The sequence below is a fragment of the Phalaenopsis equestris genome, unplaced genomic scaffold (genome assembly GCF_001263595.1).
Source record: "Phalaenopsis equestris unplaced genomic scaffold, ASM126359v1 Scaffold198964, whole genome shotgun sequence".
In the NCBI taxonomy this organism is placed as follows: Eukaryota; Viridiplantae; Streptophyta; class Magnoliopsida; order Asparagales; family Orchidaceae; genus Phalaenopsis; species Phalaenopsis equestris.
Genome location: NW_018218859.1, coordinates 100,359 through 123,799, shown reverse-complemented (window position 1 = coordinate 123,799; position 23,441 = coordinate 100,359). Strand labels below are relative to the sequence as shown.

The following is a 23,441-nucleotide window of genomic DNA, read 5'->3' as shown; positions in this document are numbered from 1 at the left end:
CAGAGTGCATAAGTTGTGAAAGTTAGGAATCCTTGAAACAAATTATGAAGACTGTAAGAACTTTTTAGTAAATGTCTTATCTAATATTCAGCATAGAAGGGTGAGCTTTTTTGATAAACTTTTCAATAAAGTTTCTAAAAATACGATTGATATTAATTATTTTATATTAATCATTGATAACAATAAAACGTTTTATTTTTACCGTCAAACTAGTAAAAAATAAGTTGAGGAAGTTTTAAGGAAAACTGAACCAAATGATATCCAACATATTTAGGAGATTTGGGATGGCTTACTAAACTCTTTATTATTATTTGAGAACTAAAAAAAATGATTGAGGTGCGAAGAAAGAGTATTCTGATCCCCAATTTTTAAGAATAAAGAGGATGCACAAAAAAAGTGCAAATTACAGAGCAATTAAGTTGGTGTTTCATACTTTAAAATTATGGAAGAGGGTAAATGAATATAGGTTAAGACGTGATACAAGGATTTCTTATAATCGGTTTGGATTTATGTCGAGCGGGTCTATTATGGAAACTTTTCATTTATTGAGAGATCTGATGGAGAAGTACAGAGAAACTGAGGATTAACAATAAATTTTTTATGATTTAGAAAAAGCTTACAATAAAGTTACAAGATCAAGTATTTTGGAGAGTTCTAGAGAAGAAAGATGTTGATATGACTTATATTCAACTCATTAAAGATATATATACTGGAGTTGTTACTTTTGTCCATACAGAAAAAAGATTTACCAAGTATTCTTCTATTTCAGTTTGATTGCATCAGGGATCGGTTTTACTATCTTTTTGCTTTAGTTATGGAAGCTCTTACTGGATATTTATATGAGGATGTACCTTGGTGTGCAATTTTCATTAATATATCTTACTTGTGCATAAGACTAGAAGAAAGAGTTCAAAAAAAACTTGAATTACAGAAGTCTATGTTAGAGTATAAAGGTCTTTATTTGAGTGGACTAAAACTGAATATATGAAATGTGATATTAATAGTAGTAGCTATAGTGGTAGAGTTTTAATTATGAGTGATCAAATCATTAAAAGCTGTGAATATTTTTAATATCTCGAGTATACTGTTCAAAATGATAGTGATATAGATGGGGTTGTTATTAGTAGAATTCAAGTTGGTTGGTTGAAGTGCAAGAATGCATAGGCCCTATTTTGTGATAGAAAAGAATTGCTTAGGCTGAAAGGAAAATTTTATAAGATGATTGAGAGGCTTGCAATTCTTTATGGCGCAGAATGTTGGCCTTTAAAAGAGAAACATAAGCAAAGTTAAGTGTTGCTGAGATGAGAATGCTTACGTGGATAAGTAGATCACACTTAGAGACAGTGCGAAATGAATATATCTATGATAGCGTTGGTGCAGCTCCAGTGGCGGACAAGATTAGAGAGAGTCATCTGAGAGAGTCATCTTAAATATCTTAAATAGTTTGGTCACATTAAATGTCGATCATCTGATGATCTGGTTAGGACGGTAGATGTTTTAAATTTGACTTTTGTTAAGAAATGTAGAGGTAAAACTAAAAAGGCTTAAAAATATTGCTTAAAAAATGATATTAATCTATTAGACTTAAATTAAAATATGACACTCAATAGGACGTAATGAAAAAAAATGATTCAAGTAGTCGACTCAACTTAGTTGGATAAAGGCTTATTGTTGTTGTTGTCTTATTTAAAATTCATCTGACTTCTAAAATATAACTTGAAATCACTTAAATATGATAATGTTGGGTGAGAATTTTTTAAGTGCGCGGCTTAATTACTACAAAAAAGGATATTAGAAAGAAAAAATTATGGCCTTGTTTAGGTCTGTTTCATCTGCTTTGCTTTTCAATGGTTAGCACACCAAGCACTGATTTGGAAAAACAAAAGAAAATTTAGCAAAATATATATATATATTTGACAAAAATTCCATATGCACCTCCGCCACGACCTTACAACCATAGCAACGCACATGTCGTGCATTTTGTCCATTGGAGTAGTAGTGTTTTTATTTTATACAAAACAACACAACACAAAACACTTACCACTTTATATGCATTAGTTTGTGTCTCCAGCTAAAGCAAAAGAATAAATAAAAAATAGAAGAAACAAAGCATTGGAGTTTATTGCTAGAGAGATGATACAAGTGCAACTGCGTAAATCTAGTGTTGTGTCATCAACAATACACAAACACACACCAATAAGAGTTGTGTTAGTAAGTTATCTTATGTTAAGCTTTTGGTTTGATCGTTCTTCTACAATTATTCTTAACATACTTACATTCTAAACACCCCCCAACCATGCACCTTTTCATGACACTAAAACCACGATCTTCTCTCTAAAAATCTAAACACTTCCTCTCATATGCATGCTCAAACACGGTTTGCTACAATAACGTTGACACCCAAGGGGAGAGGATCATCTCTTTCCAAATCTATCGTCCACCTTCGTTTCCTATTTCTATTCCTTTCCTCTTTTTATTTATTACCTATTTATCTTTCTTTTCTATTTCTATTTCTTTATCTTCTATTCCTTGCCTTTTTCAATTCCCTTTTAAATCTATTGCCTTCCTATTCTATTTCCTTCCTACTCTAACTACTAGTACATATAAATATTTTGTTTATTGTTTTAGGGTTCGGTTTTTTTATCTTCCAGATTTCAGATTTCTGTCAGAACATCCGTCAGCATCTGTTTTCCCCTTCGAAGGTTGTATCCAACCATGAGTGGTGCTCTAGTTGTATCTCGTCTGACATTGCGACCTTCTCCAGAGATTCGAGTTGTGCTCTGGCTATAGCTCGATCACGCAGGAATATTTATCTCATTTAATTCCTTTGAAACCCCTTTCAGCCAACCGCTTTGCTATCGAAACCACCAGACAACTCTCCCTTAGCTGTCCCGCAGCCCACCACCCTTCCCATTGCTTTGCTACAGTCACCTGGAAAACACCCTCCTCACTGTTTTCCTGCAACCACCTACCACTTAGCCCCCTCCCATCTTGTTGTCAACCCTCGTCGTCGCCTTCCAGCACCCAACCAGTCCCTTTCCTGTCACCTAATTGATGCCCCGACCCATACAACCCCCACACCGTAGTTCACATACCCCCAACCTTCTCACTACAGCTGACCAACATTCCTTTCCCTTTACGGTCACACCCACAGCCAACTCACAACATCTTTCACTAGTCACCGCTCTTGGGATCCGCTTTAATTGAGTTTATTAGTGTTGTGTGTTTGTTGTTGTATTTTCTTTCATTATCATGTTGTAACCTGTTATTTGCTTCGAATAAAAATCGATCTTTTTTTGTTGTGGTTTTGGTTAACTCAGGTATCATTTAGTATCAAAATTAGCCCAACCCTAGTCATATCCTAGAGTTTCCTAGCATCTGCCCTTACCCAAGCCACCTCAACCAAAATTTTTTTTCCCCTACCAACCACCAAACCATAGCCAAATTTGAACTAAATATAAATTCTCTTTGCTGATTTCCAAAATCAGCAACCCCAAATTAAATTTTCTACACCCTCTTTCATCTCCCACTCCAAACTCTAGCCATGTCACCAAGAAGATACACACACGAGCATATCAGGAAAGAGATACAGTAGGAGAACTGTCGACTTCAGTGGAGGCTTTGCGGATATTGAGGATTAAACACGCGGAAGGCTATCCTTTGATATTGCAGATATCAAAGGGGCGCAAGAGACAAAGGGTCTGAATCCATCTCATAGGGAGGATTTTAGGGATGCAGAACAATGGTCATGACGCTTGGAATCTAGTATCAAAGGAGTTCAAGAGAAGAGCCAACATATGAAGAATAGAAGAATCTAAAGACGAATTGGCAGATCCAGCGTCGGTTCCTAACAACTTACTATAGATAGAAAATTCAGACTCTAGCTTCAAAAGTGGAGAGACCACATCACCGGGTGTCCGCCGTGTCTTACAGGCAGCACTCAATCTCAGGGTCTTACAGCCATACTACAATCAGAAGAACATCCAAGCTTACCCCATCAGAGGAATAGGTTAATTAGAGTGGATAACAGGTGGAACCAATTCGCATCCCTAAATCTGCCTCAGACAAAAGGTGTTGCAAGTGTCACTGATTTGGGCATGTTAAATCAGACTACACAACCAGGGGTGATCTATTTCACTGAGCAGGGTTTTCTTGAAAATTTGGGTGATGACGTAGTAGGCACTTAAGATGATGAGGAAACGAAAGTGGACCGGCGTCCAATTGAGGACAAGATCACAAAATTCCAGCTAAGCATGTCGGAGAGACTTCAACCGACTTCACAGTGAGTGTCCAAGGCAGTCTTGAGTTCGAGGAACTGATACCAAAGGTATGTTAACCCAAAATAACAGAAATTCAAACCATTCAGATCAGTAGACTCATTCCTGAGTTTTCCCTATTGAAAGAAGTCCAGCACTTCAGAAATGAGGCTCATTTATGTCATGGCTGGAAGATTAGATGAAGTTATTCAGATGTTAGATACAATTAAGCATGATACCCGTCATCAGATATCCAGACATAGAGATGAAACCCAGCCTTGAAATTTGTCTTAGAAGCTTGATGAGGAAGGAATTACTTCAATAGGATCCATGAGAGTGGTGCAGCCTAATATAGATTTCATCCAGGAGTTGATTTCTCCCCATCTACTTGTTTATCAGCTATATTCTGCTGCGTACAAGAAGTAGAAGTAAGTTTCAAGCTTGAGGGCCCGAGCATTAGATTATGGGAGCCAACATCTATATGCAGCTCCAGCTCAGGATATGCCAAAAAAGGATTTATATTTATTCTATCAATATGTGTTGTGGAATGAAAACTCCTACAAGATCAACTTGTTGGGAGACTACAATGTTTTCGCAACGTTCAATGTCGCGAACCTAACTTCATACAATGAGGAGAAGCTTCGACAAATGAAGTTGAAGCTTCCCAACCTAGGGAGATTGACGCAGGAGCTTACCAGTACGTGGTACTATAGCCTCCACAGTACCGTGGGCGCCCAAAGGGAGAGTATCCTACTTCTCTGAATCTCTCGCCCCCTTCCTCTTCTATTCCTTGTCTTTTTCTTCCCTTCCTAATTGTATTTCATTTCTATTATAATAGCTTCATATTCGAACTACTAGTATCTATTATAAATATGTTGTATGTTGTCTTTAGGTTCTGTTTTTTGTTCTTCCAAATTTCATACTTTTGTCAAGTCAGTCGTTGGTGTCTGTTTTCCCCTTCGAGTGTTGTATCTAACTACAAGTGGTGTTTTCGTTGTAGCTTGTCTGAAGTGGTGACCTTCTCCAATGTTTATAGAGGTGCACCAGCTATAAATCAATCCAACAGAGATATTTATCCCATTCAACTCCTCTGAAACCACTTTCCAGCCATCTCCTCACTGTCGCAGCCCACGGACAACCCTCCCATAGTTGTCTCATAGCCCACCACCCTTCCATTCTTTGACGTCATCACCATATTCGTTCCAGCAACCCTGAAAACACCATCCTCCTTGTTTTCCTGCAACTGCCTACCACCTATCTCCTTCTACCTTGCGGCCATCCCTTGTCGTCGCTTTCCAGCACCCAACCAACCCCTTTCCTACCACCTCTCCCAGCCTCACGGAATCCCTTCCCTCGCATCCTAGCAGTTGTTCTAGCCTTGTCGAACCAGCTCCCTACCACCTAATCACTGCCCCAGCCCATACAACCCACACACACTGCAGTTCACATCCCCCCAACCTTATCCCTGCAACCAACTAACACTCCCCTTTCCTTCCCAGTTGCACCCACCAACTCACAAACTCTTTAACCGATCACCACTCTTGGGATCTGCTTTAATTGAGTTTGTTAGTGTTGTGTGGTTTTTGTTGTATTTCCTTTTGATTGCAATCTTGTAACCGCTTATTTGCTTTACATAAAAACTTCTCTTTTTCCGTTGTGATTTGAGTTAACTCTGGTATCATGCCCTCTCTCCTCCCTCCATCCTCCAAATGCCACAATCAATTGATATTTTCAGGATGACACTTAAAATGGACGGCCTATAAAGCAAAATAAAGATACCCAAAGATGCATTTAAAGTGACTTTCAAAAATCTGGTTGCACTATTTATTAGATGTAAATTACATTTGTGGTATTCAAGGTCTAGAGAGTGTGCATATAGCAAGCTTGCTTGGCGAGCAAATCCTGGAAGTATTGTAGGGCAATAAAAATAAAAAGCACAATCATTTCTTCACAAAATTCCTAAACAAGTATGAGAAACCTTCTTTGAAAAATTATATTAGGTGCATACCTTTTGAATCTTTAGCGGGGCAGGAGAGGTATCCTATCGTCAAGTACCGCATGATGGCTAGCCTGAAAACATAAGTTACGGATGAGTAGGTTCAAGTGCAACAAAACTTCCAAAGAGTAATGGGGAAATGCTCCTTACAGTCTCAGCTGCACCGGTAGTCATGTTTATTAAGGATGAATACTTTGCCCTACAGATAAGTTGAAAACGAAATGATGATTAAATTCGTTTACAAAAACGAATTTAAGTTTCTAAATGACCATAAAAACAGTCGATCAAATGTTTACATGCTTAATGTCGTTTCAATGCTACAAGAATGGGAGTAATTGAAATAAAGAAAAGTGTAATAATGCTTCTGCAAAATTAACTAGCTTAATATTGTATGTTGTGATCATGGCAAGGCTGTACTATGGCGAATGAGCACCACCACCCAAAAGCCTTAACAAGATTAATCCTAAAGATATAAGCTCAAAAGGGTTAAACTTGGATGAGGTGCTCAAGGTCATCATGAGCCCACCGAGCATTTAACCCCACTGTAGCTACTAGCGAGAGACTTCAGTATAAAATATGTGACTTGAATTTTTCTAAAACAAAAAAATTTATTATCAAGCATAGAAAAAAAGTACAACATAATGCAATTGCTGTTAAATTAACAAAAGTAAAAAAAAAAAAAAAAAAAAAAAAAAAAAAAAAAAAAATCTATGAGCAAAACTGACAAAAAAACAAAGATGGCTGAAGGAGAAAATCACAATGGTCCTCACTAAAAAAGTCTTACATAATATCTAGAATGTTTTGGAGAGTGATGATATGGTTTCTTGCAATTTTTTCACTCCTAGAATGTAGAAATTCAAACACTTTATCCATTGGTTCTTGAATGCTAGAAATGCCATTATCAGAGCGAATAGATAAAGAATCAGCGCCACCAATATCCCCAATGACAAAAGATCAGAAGCAAAAATGTTTGTTGAATCTTGGTCAATAACCTTATGAGTCGGTCGTTGCCAATCACCAGCCCAAGATTAACTTCTAGGTAATGCATTGAATTTAAAGATAATTAATTTTTTTATGAACAAACTAGATTAGACATAACTGACGCTTATATTTTAGCTTATAGTATGTATCAATTTATAGATGTATATATATATATTCATATATATATATATATATATATAGATAAATATATATATGGGTAGGATACCTTTTTTTGAGTCCTCTCATATAACCTCTATGTATCTGTTTAATTTCTATAAAATTAGCCCTTGGGTTCGACACCTTTTTTTTAGCTTATAATTTTTTTATATAGGGTTCGACCGAAGGAAGAAGTCTCCACCTCTGCCATCGTTTCGTTTTCGGCGATCGTCGACAACAACGTGAGCTTCTGCGTCGAGCGACGACCTCGTCGAGCTGCAATCCGCGGCTTCTACGTCAGCGTCCAGGTCTGCGCCAGTGCTTCTCTAGCCCGATCTTCTGCTTTGTTTCTGTGCCTTTCTCTCCAGCTCGACGAAAATTTCTCGCTGCAGCTGACAGTGGTTGTTCTAATGGCACTTCCATCTTCATTTACTGAACCGACAAAGACTTCCTTTGCCCACGTGGTGGGAAACCCTCAGGTGGAGTCCGCGGTGGTATTCCTCTCAAACTATAAAGAATGTCGCGATGGCGCAGATGATTGTCCTTTTGTTAAAAAAGGATGTAGGAAAGGTGGGAAAACAACAATTCTTTTCTCTGACTCAGAAATTTCTACCATGATAGAAAAATTCAATTTTGCTCTCATTGGAAAATTTCAGTGGGGATACTCACCTATGAAGGTTATCAGAAAGAGCATAGATGATCTTAAGCCAGTAGGCAAGTGAAAAATGGGACTTATGGATGGGAGACATGTGTTGATCCAACTAACAATGGCTGAAGACTACACCAGAATTTTCTCCAAGAAATATCTTAATATCGCAGGAAAAACTATGAAGTTACTCAAGTGGTCTCCTGATTTCGACCCAAATCATGGAACTCCCACTGTACCGGTATGGTTTAGTTTACCTGGTCTCAAGCTGCATTTTTTTCACTATCAGGTTTTCTACTCTATTGGGGTCATCCTAGGGGATCCTTTGAAGCTAGATCTGTCTACTTTCAATCTAATCGGACCCTCGGTGGCCAAAATACTTATGAAAATGGATATTACTTTATTGGATGTTACTGAAGTCTGGTTGGCCACAACCCACAATGAATATTGGCAATAAATCATCTTGGAACACAGACCTCCATATTGTACTTACTGTAAGATGTTTGGTCATATCCTTGATAAATCTTGATAAATGCCCTTGATAAATGCTACAAGCTTCATCCTAATTTGAAAACTAAGGTTCAAGTGAATAAGGATGGGTCTAACCCTACTGCTCTAGACATTTTAGTTCCACCTGGGGAAGATACTACCAGACAGATGGTGTCTGTTGCCCCTAAGGACCCCCCTCAAGGCACTGTTGTTACTGTTACTGTGAGGGATGTGATGTTGACACCGTCAAACCCCATAGAAAACAATACTGATGGACTATTACCTACAAATGAAAATGTTCAGATTGATAATTATGAGAGCCTCGCAGCTCCACTTCTTCAGGAAGTATCCGGTGTAGAGGCAACTCAAACTTCACATATGCTAGAACCCATTGCGGGTACTATGTTTGATATTCATTCTGCTTCAGCTCTACCACCCCATCAGACTGATTCTTCAAAGAGGAATGACAGGTCTATTCTAGGAGGAAGAAGAATGGAGGCAGACTCCAGCCCGAGAACATATTGGATGATACATTGGTTACTTCTGGCAATGACAATCATCTTACCAGCTTACTAGCTTGCTCCTTTCCTAGAACTAGAGGCAGAGGCAAGACCAAATTAGGTCGCTCTCTAGCCACCTTATATTATATATTTTGACACAGTTAGGTTTTTTATTTATCTAATGTATTTTTCTGTTTTTTCTAATTTTAGAACCATTTGTGGTTTTTTTGTTGGTAGGGAGTCATGTTTGGGCTCTCCCACACTTTGTATTTGTATCTTTCTTTCTACTTAATATATTAGCCTCTTTGAGCTTTCAAAAAAATATATCGCAAGATCAATTCTCCGGCGTCGTCCCTCCATCCTCTCCGTCATCGTCAGGTCGCGGCTTCGAAGTTGACTGCAGCTCGCGTCTCGTGGTCTCGGTTCGAAGCCGACAGATCGTATCTCGTCGTCTCTCCGTAAAGCATCCCTTCGTCCTCTCCGTCATCGTCAGCTCGCAGATTCAAAGTTGACTGCAGCTCGTGTCTTCTCGTCTCTGTTCAAAGCCGACAGATCGCATCTCGTCATCCCTATTCGAAGCCGACATATCGCATCGCGTCTTCCTCCTCACAGAAGACGGGAAGGAGTTGCGTGCTCGTTTCCTCTTTCGTCTTTGTTCTCGACTAAGCTCGACTGCACTGAGTTTTGGTCTGTTCGGTTCCTGACCGTCTTCGCTCGTCATTCCTGCCCTTTGATCGACTTGGCAGGGCTTCTAAGCTGTGATGGAGCTTCCCTCTTCTTCAGTTGAACCTAGCAAAGCCTCCTTTGCCCATGTGGTGGGTAATCCTCAGGTGGAGACGGCGGTTGTCTTCCCCTCAAGTTATAAAAAATATTGTGATGGTACAGGTGACTTCCCATTTATTAAGAATGCAAGCAGAAAAAGTGGGAAAGCAGCACTCTTTTTATCGAAGTTAGAAATTTCAACCCTGACTAACAAATTCAAGTTTGCTCTTATTGGAAAATTTCAGTGGGGGCACCCACCTATTGAAGTTATCAGGAAAAGTTTTGATGATCTCAAATTAGCAGGAAAGTGGAAAGTGAGGCTCATGGATGGGAGACAAGTATTGATTCAATTAACTGTGGCTGAAAACTACATCGGATTTTCTCCAAAAAATATCTCAACATTGTCGGTAAATCAATGAAGCTATTCAAGTGGTCTCCTGATTTTGATCATAATCATGAACCTCCTACTGTACCGGTATGGTTTAGTTTACCAGGTCTCAAGCTGCACTTTTTTCATCATCAGGTTCTTTACTCTATTGGGGCCATACTTGGGGACCCTATGAAGCTAGATCTACCGACTTTCAACCTAACCAGACCTTATGTGGCCAGAATATTTGTGGAAAGAGATAGTACTTTATCTGATGTTACTGAAGTCTGGTTGGGCACAACTCATAATTGATATTGGCAACAAATTGTCATGGAGCATAGATCGTCTTACTGTTCTCATTGTAAGATGTTTGGGCACACACTCGATAAATGTCATAAGTTTCATCCTAATTTGAAATCTAAAGATCAAGTGAATAAGGATGGATCTAATCTCACTACTCTGGACATATCTGTTCCATCTGGAGAGAAATCTACCACAGGACAGGTTTTGGATATCACTAAATATCAGCCACCAACCATCCCTGCTGAGAAGGTGCAAACAGATCTTTTACCAAACATCGCAGTTCCTGATGAAGAACATCATACTACAGGTACAGATCCAAAAGTGTTTATACCACTCACTGCTATTACAGAAGACTCACTTACATGCCAAGACACACAAGAGTGTTTCTTTGAATCAATCAAAAATCAGCTGGTACAACAAGTGATTACTTCTAATGTTCAACATCCTACACATGTCCGACACACTTTAGACCAATCCACTGATCAGGCGAGTCAATCTTCGCATGAAGAATGACAGGTTTATTCCAGGAAAAAAAAGATGAGTGGAGGCCGACAAGAGCTTGGAAACTTATTGGATGATACTTTGGTCACTACTGGCAATGACACTCATCTTACCAATTTATTAGCTGGCTCCTTTCCTAGAACTAGAGGTAGAGGCAAAGGAAAATTGGGTCTCTCTAGCTACCTGATACTATGTTTTTTGGTGTTTTTTCTTTTTTTCCTTTATGTCTCATGTAATTTTCTGTATTTTCTCTTTTTTGGATCCTTTTGTATGTGATGGTTATCGTGGGGGAAGGGTGTCATGCTTGGGCCCTTCCCCACAATCTATATATATCATTATTATATATATATATATAAATTTAACATGTTATTAGTGCACTCCACGTGCCTGAACGCGCTCCCAACAAACCTGATGAGGGAATCACCACAAGACAGAAGTTGGTGTCTGCCTCTGGGATCCTTTCTCCTGATCATACTACAACGAATAATGTTCGAACCAAAAATCAAGATAGCCCCGCAGCTCCTATTCAGGAAGCATCAGGTGCAGAGGTGACAATTCACACTTCACATACACTGAAACCTATCGCTGTGACAACGACCGTCTTTCTTTCTACTGCGGTTCTAATATCTAATCAGACCGAGGATCACATGAGTCAATCTTCAGATGAAAAAATGACAGGTTTACACTTCTCGGCGTAAGATAAAGGCTAGGGGCACACTCCAACTTGGAAACTTAATGGATGATGTTTTGGTTACTCCTAGCAATGAAAAGACTCTTTAAAGTTTGATATCTAACTCCGTTCCTAAAATTAGAGGAAAAGGCAGGACTAAACTGATCTGTCCCTAGCTACTTGTTTTCTGCATGATTTAAATTTGTTTTAAATTTTTATTGAGTCTATCTGTATCTTTTTGTTAGGATATTACTGTACTTAGTATCGTGTGGTTAAGGTGCTTCTATTAGGCCCTATCATACAATATTTATATTTCTATTTCAATAAAATTAGCCCTTTGCAGATAAACTTACCTACAGTTCATTTCTCAAGTTCATTTCTCAAGGTCTCAAGGTCCTCTATTGCAAGGATTTTAATTGAACGAGATATTACACTACCAGATGTAGAAGAAGTCTAGCTTGGATCTGCTCACAATGGTTATTGATAAAAAATTATTATGGAACAAAAATCATACTACTGCAAGCACTGCAAGATGTTTGGGCACCCACAGAAGAAATGTTTCAGATTGCATCCACAGTTGAGAACCAATAGTTAAAATCAGGAACACACTATTAGTGCACCCCATGTGCCTGAACATGCTCCCAGTAAACCTGGTGACAACCAATCTAAGGAAGGAACCACCACAAGACAGGAGTTAGTGTCTGCCCCTGAGATCCGTTCTTCTGACCATACTACAACTAATAATGTTCGAACTGAAAATCAGGATAGTCCCGCAGCTCCTATTCAAGTAATATCAGGTGCAAAGGTAACAATTCACACTTCACATACACTGGAATCTATCGCGGTGACAAGGACTGTCTTTCCTCCTACTGCGGCGCTAACATCAAATCAGATTGAGGATCACATGAGCCAGTCTTCAGATGAAGAATGACAGGTTTACACTTCTCGGCGGAAGAAAAAGGATGGGGCTCACTCCAACTTGGAAACTTAATTGATGATACTTTGGTGAGTCCTGGCAATGGCACAACTCTTCAAAGTTTGTTATCTGGTTCCGCTCCTAAAACTAGAGAAAGATGCAGGACTAAACTGGCTCGTCCCTTACTATTTGTTTTCTACAAGATTTTAATTTATTTTACATTTTATTGAGTCTATCTCTATCTTTTTGTTGGGGTATTACTGTACTTGTATCGTATGGTAGGATGTCTCTGTTGGAATCTTCTCATACAACCTTTATGTATCATTTTCTATTTTAATAAAATCAGCCCTTGGGCTTTTCAAAAAAAATAATATATATATATATATATATATATATATTAATTTGGGGTCATTACATACAGAGCACCCAAGACATTGCTATTTACAAATCAAGCACTCTCTTATATTTAAATTCTCAATCAAATATCAAAGGTTGTGATAAAAGTCCAACCCTTTTTTTTCATTTTGATTAAATTCATAATGGTTTGATCGTGACACATAAATGCATGGGTTTCATTGTTCAAAAAATTACATAAGTGCTTGATTTATAAATAGCAATGTTTTGGGTGCCCTGTATGTAATTGTCCCTATTAATTTTCAGTTAGACACCAAACAAATATTTGTTAAGCCTTCAGAAACTCAAAAAAAAAAAATCAAAATGGATTCAACCTCTTACTCAAAATTCAACTAAGAAATTATGGGGCATTTATTTTAGTTATGCAAAAAATAAGTTCCTATATTCTTTTTTGGAGATACATATTTTATTTTAATTAAGCCTGAGAGAACTTTAATGGGTAATCAATCATAAAATTAGGCTATCCCAAGGCATTAATTAATGGGCTTTAATAAATTTGAATGACATATCTAGCATCCCCTAAGAAGTAGTTGAAATAAGAAAAACTGTACGCATTTTCTTAAAATTAAAGTTTAGGTTGTAGATATGTATTACATGAGAATTGTGTGGTTTGCATATAAAAATTGAATTTTAGGTGTTAAATATGGTTACTATGTAAAAATTGAAGTCTGGGTGTTAGATATGTAATACATATAAAATGCATATACGACTGATATTTAAATCTAGTAATCTATAAATCTATATATATACTGCTGAAGAATATTCAAATTTTGAGATCCTATATGAACTATGGATTGTCTTCAGGAAAAAAAGAACTCATTGATGAGTTTTTGTATGGTGTAGAAGAAATTGTGCAAGTGGCATCAAAACTATCTATTTACCTTCAAAAAGTAAGTTTCGATACCATTTGTGCGAAATAAAAAAAAAAAATCAAACATACCTAACACTTGAAGAAGTTAACTCGGATCTGTATCCCAAGGGAATTCAACCCAATTATTGCTACTTGATTGCAAATTGTGAGTATGAATCAAAAGTGCAATACAATCATACTGAAGTTTTATAAGTTGTGTTCCTCCAACGAGAATACGATATTAGTACATATGAAGAAATGAATTTTTATGTCAACAGAGCTCATCTTGTTGGGAGTGTTGTTGAGGATGATCAAGCACAAAACAGTGAAGCACAAAAATTCTATGATTTACTAAATGTTGCACAACATTTGTTCTACACAAAAAATCTGTTGGTTGCACTACGCGCAGCGCTGAGAATATTAAATATTAAATCTGATTATAGCATACTTAAAGAATATTTTAATCACGTATTAGCATACTGCAGGACAAATCATACAAAGAATTAGTTCCAGTTGACCTTTACTGATAAAAAAAGTTAGTATCGAAGTTAGGTTACTATCTGAAAAGAGATATTATTGTGTCAATGATTACATATTATAATATAAGGCTAATGCAATGGAGACAAAATGCAGATTTTATGGTGCTGAGAGATTCATATCAAGGGGGTGAAAAAGTAAAAATCAGACAAATTGTTCATATAAGTGTCTCCTCTACTTGTTGCTCATACTCCAGCTTCAACGACTATTTACTTATATGCGTACAGCTCCTCACATGACGTTGTATAATGTCATATATGTTGATACTAATTCTTGAGTTATCAATTAGATGGGAAGACTGGAAACACTTTGATTGTAGTTATCCTAACTTTGTAGCTAAGGGCCCGTTCGGGGCAGCTTAAAAGTGCGGCGGCATTTTTAAAAACGTCACCTTAATGTTTGTTTTTCGCGTTTGACTCCAGTTTCACAAAACAACATTTTTATGTTTGTATTACACGCGGACCGCGGGTATATCCCTATAATCCGCGTTTGGTCTTTAACCTTTTACTCTGCTACCCTCGCAACATTTTCCACGCAGCCGTAACCTTCCTTTCAACTCTTGGCATCGATCCTACCTCCGGAGTCGCTCCGCAGGTATGTAATCCCTTCTAATCCCTTCATCGATCCTACCTCCGGAGTCGCTCCGCAGGTATGTAATCCCTTCTCCTCGCTCCACTCCTCCCTCCTTTCCCCCATTTTTTCAGACTATGCGGTGTTTTCAGACTATGCGGTGAATCTGGAAGTGTTTGGTGGCTAAAAACCTAGATTCAGTTTTGGAGAAGCAAGTATTGCCGATAAAAATGTAGATTTACTGTTATTGTAAAATGTCCCTAACCTTTCTTCGAAATGACTAATGTTTGATTGTTATTTACTTTTTTAGCAATTGTTTTCGTATGGTGTCCATGCCAGGGAAAGACTTTTGAGGCTATTAAAAATTTTAGACATCTTGTTGTGTGTTTCACTCATATGCGAAGATCTATAAGCAGTCTTCATTATTTGCAGTTCATATTCTATAAGATCATTTTTTTTTTTTTTCTTGCCCTGCAATGACAGCGATATCATTCAATAATCGAGATGTATGATAGTTGCCATTATCGAGAGGGTTTTTTTTTCTTGGGGTTTTCTATAAGCAGTCTTCATTATTTGCAATTATCGAACAATATATTTTAAAGTGTACATGACATTGGGAATTATATCAAGTTAATATTCTATGCTCCCTAGAATTGATAGTTGGCATATACATTCTCTGTTTTGAATGGATTGTTGGTAGAAGGGGTGTATGTAAATATATGCAGGATGGATAGTTGGCATATGTTTTATTTTTAATGTTTCCTTTACCAAGTTTTATTTGGGAGCCCCCTATATTCCTAGAAAAATTTTTTTAGAGATATTTGAAGAGGGTACCACAAATGATTATTTTTGGGTTTAACATTATTCTCATATCTTAACTCCAATCAAGTTTAGAGGCTTGCATATCTATAGAGCTTTGTTGAACATGATATAATTGGATAGTTATTGTTAGCTCTTACTATTGCCCAATAGTGTGGGAAAAAATAATGTTACAAGTTATGCTCTCATCCTATATTCTTTTTTTTTTGTGATGGATAAATATCAAACCTGCAACTTTATTGTGCAATGCTTATTCCTTTAAATGTTTGCATTGATTCATATGAATCTTGAATGGGTATTCTTTGCTACTAATTAATGATTTTGAGACATTTGTTATCTTATACAGAACTTGATGTTATCATTTCATACTACTTATGGTTCTGGAGCGTAGTGTATGGTTTCATTGATGAGAAAAAGAAAAGATTTCATATATGATAGTTATATTAAAAGCACATTTTTGTTTCACCAATATACCGATATATATTTTAATTCATAATCATTGTGCATTTTTTTTTAAATATGCAAATTCCATATCTTAACTGGCTCATTTTCAGTCATAAATGTCATCTTATTATTCGTTCATGTCACAGTAAAAAAATGAGTAAATCTAAAGAGTTCGGAACATCGGCTATGTGGGATAGAGAGGCTACTAATATTTTTTGTGATCTATGTTTCAGGGAGGTTGAATTGGGAAATCAACCCACTACTTAGTTTAATAAAAAATGTTGGCATAATCTCACGAATAAATTCAAGGAAATAACTAGAAGGGATTACAATAGAATGAAACTAAAAAACAAATGAGATCAATTAAAAAAGGACTAGAAACTTTAGAAAGAGCTCAAGAGGGGATCAACTGGATTGGGATGGGATCCAGTAAAACGTACAATTAATGCACCTGATGAATGATGGACACAAAAGTTACAGGTAATTACATCACTATTTCAACTTATTATTATAGAAAAATGTTTTGGATATTGATTACATCTTTTGTTGATGTCACAGATAGTGTCAGCGACAAAAAAATTCAAATTGACTAGAATTGTACCAACTTTGGAGAAGTTGGATTTACTGGTGTGGTAGCAACAGGAGCTCATTTTTTCACCCCAAATGGGCAAGGTTTCGCAAACCTAGCACAGGATATGGAGACCGAGCATATACGTGATTCAGGAGAGGGTTCTGGCCAAATCCCCACAGATATCCAATCCATTGGTGGAACAAAGCATCCCTGACCTGCAAAAAATAAAAAAGGCTATGCATTTGTTAGAGGTTCTATTGAGACATTGATTGAAACTTGTAAAAATAATTCCAAAACGGCGAAGAACGTCACAATCCAGGAGTGTGTTAGGATCCTTAACATATATCCTGGTATTAAGGAAGACCAAGCTATGTATGTTAAGTATGTCAAGTTGCTAGGAAACTCTACCCGCAGGAAGTTCTTTGAAACTTTGGACACAGAATTCCGTCTTCCCTACTTGCGCGCTTTATGAAAGATTGAATGCTATTTATGTAACTTCATTACTATTGTTGGGTTACATTAACTATTATTTTTATGGACTCATATCTATTTAAGTCTTATGTGCTATTTATGTAATGGACTCGTTAAACGTATTGTATTTCTTTCAAGCATGAATATGTTGTCTATGTACCGAACTTTGAGTGTTTAGATATTCAAATATCAGTGAATTTTGTGGCATGTATGTAAATTTACATGCATGTAGTCTATGTATCGTTGTCATTATCTAACACTATTTTTTATCTTGTTTAAAAATCTAACTTTCTTCCAGATTTTATGTTATGAATGAACAACATATTAATCAAATCCGCATTGTTGTTGTCACCCTTACATTGTTATACCACTACTACAATCCATATGTTGATCGAAGCCCATGCATGACGTCTAGTAATATTGGAGATAGATGGATCAGGGAGTTATTACATGGTCGCCCGAAACATTTTGTAAATATGTTTCGTATAACAAAAGTAATTTTCCTCAACCTCCTTAATGAACTTCGGACCCTTCACGGACTGCAAGGTTCATCAAGAACAACATCTAGAGAGGTGTTGGCAATAACACTTTACATTGTCCCAGAATGAATCGATTAGAGGATCTATGGAACGGTTTCAACATTCCACAGAAACCATAAGTAGATATTTCTCAATTGGGTTGAATGCACTAGTGAGTCTGGCCCGTCAAATAGTCAAATTAGAAGACCCAACATTCCAGTCCATCCCCACAAATGTTGCGAATGACCCTCGTTATATGTCGTTCTTAAAGGTGCTTCCCTAATTTAAATATTAGTTCCAACAATTTTACACATATGATTTTCTTATTGATAAATTCATTCATCAATTGATTGTATCGGAGCTATTGACAGAACACATGTCGACGCACGTGTTTCTGGCACAGAGAAAATTGCATACATTGGACGGTGTGGATCACCAACACAAAATGTAATGATTGTTTGTGATTTCAACATGTGTTTCACCTATGTGATGGCTGGATGGGAAGGTAGCGCACAGATAGTCGTGTTTTCAAGTTTGTCACTAGCAACAAAAAATATGATTTCTCTTATCCACCACCAGGTATGACAGTCGTGTTTAGCTTTCGACCACCCTAATTTCTCTAAAATTTATAAATGGAAGAAAACCTTACACAGGAAAGTACTACTTAGTAGATGTCGGGTATCATTTACAAAGGGGATATTTGAAACCATATCAAGATACAAAATATCATATACCTGATTTTGAGAGATCGAGCGGAGTTGCATGAAGAAAGAAAGAAATTTTTAACAAAAGACATTCATCCTTACGTGGTGTGATTGAGAGATCGTTCAGGGTTTGGAAGAAGAAATGAGTAATTTTACGTGATATGACGACTTATCCATGTCCAAAACAAGTCTAGATTGTAGTGGTCATAATGACACTACACAACTTCATTAGACGACATCATTCCAGGATAGATGCAGAGTTTGCTGTTATAGAAGAAGATTCATTGCAAATACCACCTGAGGCATTTGAATACCACTTTGGACGTACCATCCCACAACTCGAACTTGATTCACTAGAAACACAAACCCCATATGGAGAAGGTGCTTCAGAGATAGCGGCTTTGAGAGAACAAATAGCAAATGACATAAGCCTAGTCATCTAGATTAGATTACATATTATGTGTTTCAATTATGTTTTGCAAATGTATTATGCTCCCACTAATATTCATTGTCATGTTTTTTTACTATTCATATGATTTGCAGTATTGAAACAAACTATGTAGTACTCTATTTCTTCAATGATTTTCAGTATTGAAACAAACTATGTGTTTCAATTATGCTCCTTTATATTAGCAATCTTTATATTAGCAATATTCTTGCTCCTTTATATTAGCAATATTCTTAAGTTAAAGAATGGGTGCACTGGTTGTATTGGAAGACCATGGTATTTGAAGTACAGTAATGCTATGGGCAACATTTGTAGTTACTTGAATGGCCAATTCTTTAAAGGCAACCGCTGCTATAAATAGTCTATTGCCTCATATTACATTTTATTTTCGAAGCATCCCTGTATATGTTCGATTCAGTTGTTCTGTTGCATTGGTTTGATAGTTGGTGGTAGGAGCATCATGGATGGCCATTGATGTTTGTTGTTGGCAACCGTTACTTCCACTTTCTGTTGTTTTGGACATGTCTGCGTAAACTTCTTCGCGTAAACTCTTTTACAAATGGTAGTATTTGATAATTTTTTAAGAATTTGATGTTCTTACTGTTATTTGAATCTATTTAGTTTAATTCATAAATGTGGGTGATTCACTTGAAGCAATCACAACCTGTGATGTGTTTGTTGCTTCAATGAAAAAAGTCAAATTTTCTTTTGGATTCTAATTAGAAATTTGCGGTATTTTATTATAACTGTGGGGGATTCACTTGAAGCAATTTATGCGGTATTTTACTACTTATTGATTCAATTTTCTTTTGAATTCGAAAAGAGCTTGCATATATCACACCCAAGGTATTTTACTACTTATGGATTCTAAAAGAGCTTGCATATATTCACTTGAAGCAATCACAACATGTGATGTGTTGTTTGGGTTGAAAGTGCTATAGCATTTTGGCTTTTGATTTGATGTCGTGCATATCATTAAAAAAAACGCACGTTGTATATCTATTCAAGTTCTTTTCTGATTTGAAATTTTCTGGAGTTAATTTGCAGTGCATTTCACTATTTCATGATCAGAATGTTCAAATTGAACTAAAACAGGAATTTAAACCTTGTTTTTTTTCTTTTTTTTCCATCTACCTCACAGCAAGCTCATAATTTGGGTTTCTAAAGTTAAACTAATAACTGTGAGTAGAGTTATTTTAAGATAATTAGGAAGGAGGGGCAGCTTTCAGTGTTGTGTGGTTTCTTTGTCAGTCATAGTAGTTTGATATGAGCTGGCTTATTATGTTAACAAATAGTTATTTCTTTAAAAGTTGAGGTTCAGAGGACTGTATTGATCATGTATTCAAAACAATTGGCACTTTAGGATGGCTTAAATAATTACAACTATTGTGCCATTTATTTTTTGGATGATGGAATTGGGGGAAACTGCATATTGCAATCCCAATTTGACACATCTGAAGTTGCATTTCAACATTTTCTACTTGAACAGGCTCCTTACTATCGTGTGAGTTCGGTTCTCTGCAATGTATATGCTCACTAATTTCTTTCTATATTTAATGAATGTCTGCTATAATATCAGGCATTATTTTATGAATATGTTGCTCTTCGGTTTTATGATGGCAGAGCAAATTATTGGGTTTATTCAGAGGACAAAAAAGCTTGTATTATGTTATTGATCTATTTACATACATAGCACTCGAAGCATTGCAATGGAGAAGTTTTGAAGTTGATGGAATGATCATTTTAATACTGAGCATAAACCTGTTATTTGGAATTAATGGGCATCCATACAAAGCATACTTCTGTTATAATTTTTCCTTCTCTCGGTTTAATATGAAGATGGGAGATTGGGGGTGTTATATTACCCTTCTCTCGGTTTAATATGAGCTTTGAGCTCATTTTATGAGAATGAAATTTTCTGTATCTCTTCTAATTGAATTCTGTGAAGTCATGGCAAGTGATAAGATTGAGAAACAAGTTTTTATACTTTTTATGTCTATTACTTTTATTGATATAATAGTGGAGCACCTTGGATGGCCAAAGAACTTTGTTGCAACCATTGCTTCTTCAGTTTGGTAAGTTAAGAGTTTTTATTCCCTTATAGTTTTTGACTGATATGCTTATTTTTATAATAATTGCAGGACAATGAGCTCGAGATATTCAGGAAAGTCAGGGCAAGTAATGTGTCGATATGGGCTACCGTCATTGCTACTCACGTCACGACAAGCACATAGCTACGAACGGCAATTTTGCAAATGTCCGCGGTGGGGACAAGGACCGGAAAACTGTAAATTCTTCAGGTGGGTTGATGGTTAAACTGTTTCTATGATATCCGAATTCGACACAGCTGCTAGGAGTTCGATAGTACCACAACGGGAAACCACCGCATGTGATTCGAGTTCTTCCATTTCTACGATATACCAGTCGGACAGGTTTGCTCGGGTTTTGAGGTATCAGAACCGGGCAACATTCGTCGTGATGTGCTTTTACATTTTAAAGTCAATATTGTCAAATTTTTCCTTATAATTTTAACTTTTTTTGTCATATTATAATATGTATTAGTGTGTGAATGTATGCTTCACTTTCCTATATGTCCCTGTGTTTATTTGATGTAATCGGAACTTTTTGAGTTATACAAATGTTATTCAACTCTTTTGCATTTTCATGTTGTGACATTTGATAAAATAATAAATTCTGCGACAAATTATTAATTTAACTAAAAAAATTTGCAAATAAGCTGTTTACCAAAAACACATACCAAACAGATATACAGTTTATTCAGAACAGGGGCAGAATGGTCATTTTTTCATAATCAATTGTTTTCCATACGCACGAATTAAACAGTCAGACAGCTTATCCGGATCAGCTGCTCATCAGCAGATTATCAAAATCAACTGCTTATCAACAGAAACTGGATAAGCTGCAGCAGCTCCAAAAAGACCCTAAATCACATAGCATTAGGCTTGACTTATACGCAGACAGATTCACAACGTACAGTTATGCTGCAACACCCTGCTCATGTTGTCCAATGATTATGACATGTAACGTGCCCCCTAATATGTCCATAGCCACGACAGCAATCATGCTGCAACAACCTATTCATATTGGTCAGTGATTATTACATGTAACTTACCCATTGATATGTGCATAACCACGTCATTTTTAATTCTGACGATGATCATATTAGACCCCCAACCCAAATGGAGAAATTAATATATAATTATAACATTTAATAGACAAGCTTGAATTGTAAGAAACAAGTGTGCTAACTTATGATATTGCTACGAAATAGAATCCCTAGTTTAAAAATACTTATATGTGGACAATTATTGATTTTCTGACTTATATGATGGTATCTAGTTGAAACACTGCTGGAAAATTAGTTTGCTCTTATTGTATGGATATGTCCAATGCGTTAACCTTAAAACATGGAAGAAAAATTTTATAATTTGACTGTCATAGAAGGTTTCTAGCGCACAATCACCCATTCGTGAAAGGTATGTATTTTGCATTAATATAAAATCACAAAATACAAAAGAGAGCTATAAAAGCTACATAAAATGTGCACCATGGTTGGCATCAGCCTCCACCACACTCAAAAATGCAAAGTAAAAAGTGTGAGCATTCCCAAACAAATGACCTATTCAAAGCAATCTGGGAACAAAATCGGGCTACTTTGTTACTTTCTCTATCACTGAAGAAAAACAAAACTTATTTAAAGTTAGATAGAAAAACAATATCACACCCCATGTTAGTATGATGTAGCAGCTTAGTCATCGTCGCGTTGTCCCATTCAGTGATAATCCCATCAGTTTCATACATCCAAGTCTCTACCCACAAAAGAAATAGAGATGTCTACTTTAAAAATTGCGTTAACAAATTAATTTCACCCCTGAGGATAACTAAAGCTAATTTATGGCAAATGATTAATGAAATACCAAAAATTACTGAGATGCTAGAACTTACTCCAAATCGTCTTCCTGATTTTAATGTTACATGTAATTGGACGAAAAAGAGTGTTTTTTCTCACATTACATCAACAAAAAACATTATGAACATGAATGCATTCTCTGAAGTTTTCTAGTGGATATGTGTCAAAATTGAGTCGCTACATTGACTTACGAACAAAGAAGATATTCAGCATCATAATTCATCAGTGTCATGCTTTTTTACAGTAATCACTACCAACTGAATACAATGCTCCGCCAAAGTTGATAATTCATTGATCGAAATCAATGCATTCTTCAATGAGTTGTATGCACAAAATCTGAAAGTTAATTCATAGAAAATTTTGAATTGAGTATTCAGTTAATATTATACAAGCTCAAGCAAATATTTCTTTTAATCTTTTCCTATAAGGCTATACTTGAGGATCTAGCGTAACACATGGATGTAATCCTTTGAGAAATTTGTCATGTCCATGTCTTACAATTTATGTTAGAATTATTTACTGCGTTAATTTATTTGAGATTCTGAATTATTTATATTTCAAACATTAAAAGGGTCATCAAAGAGGCATAGTACACGCTATATAAAAAATAAAGAGCTTCGA

The 23,441-nt window shown here is 36.4% G+C and overlaps 1 protein-coding gene across 4 annotated transcripts in view; it reads right to left on the bottom strand.

The window, feature by feature from the left end:
* LOC110035674 (CMP-sialic acid transporter 4-like) overlaps nucleotides 1–23,441 on the bottom strand; it is a 108,834-nt gene that overhangs the window by 21,800 nt on the left and 63,593 nt on the right. For all 4 annotated transcript variants that reach the window (XM_020739945.1, XM_020739946.1, XM_020739944.1 and 1 more), the window contains 2 exons: nucleotides 6,403–6,451; nucleotides 6,265–6,326 (listed from right to left, as the gene is read on the bottom strand). In XM_020739945.1, coding sequence (XP_020595604.1) covers nucleotides 6,276–6,326; nucleotides 6,403–6,451 — 100 coding nt within the window. In that variant the 3' untranslated portion in view covers nucleotides 6,265–6,275. The remainder of the gene's footprint in view (nucleotides 1–6,264; nucleotides 6,327–6,402; nucleotides 6,452–23,441) is intronic.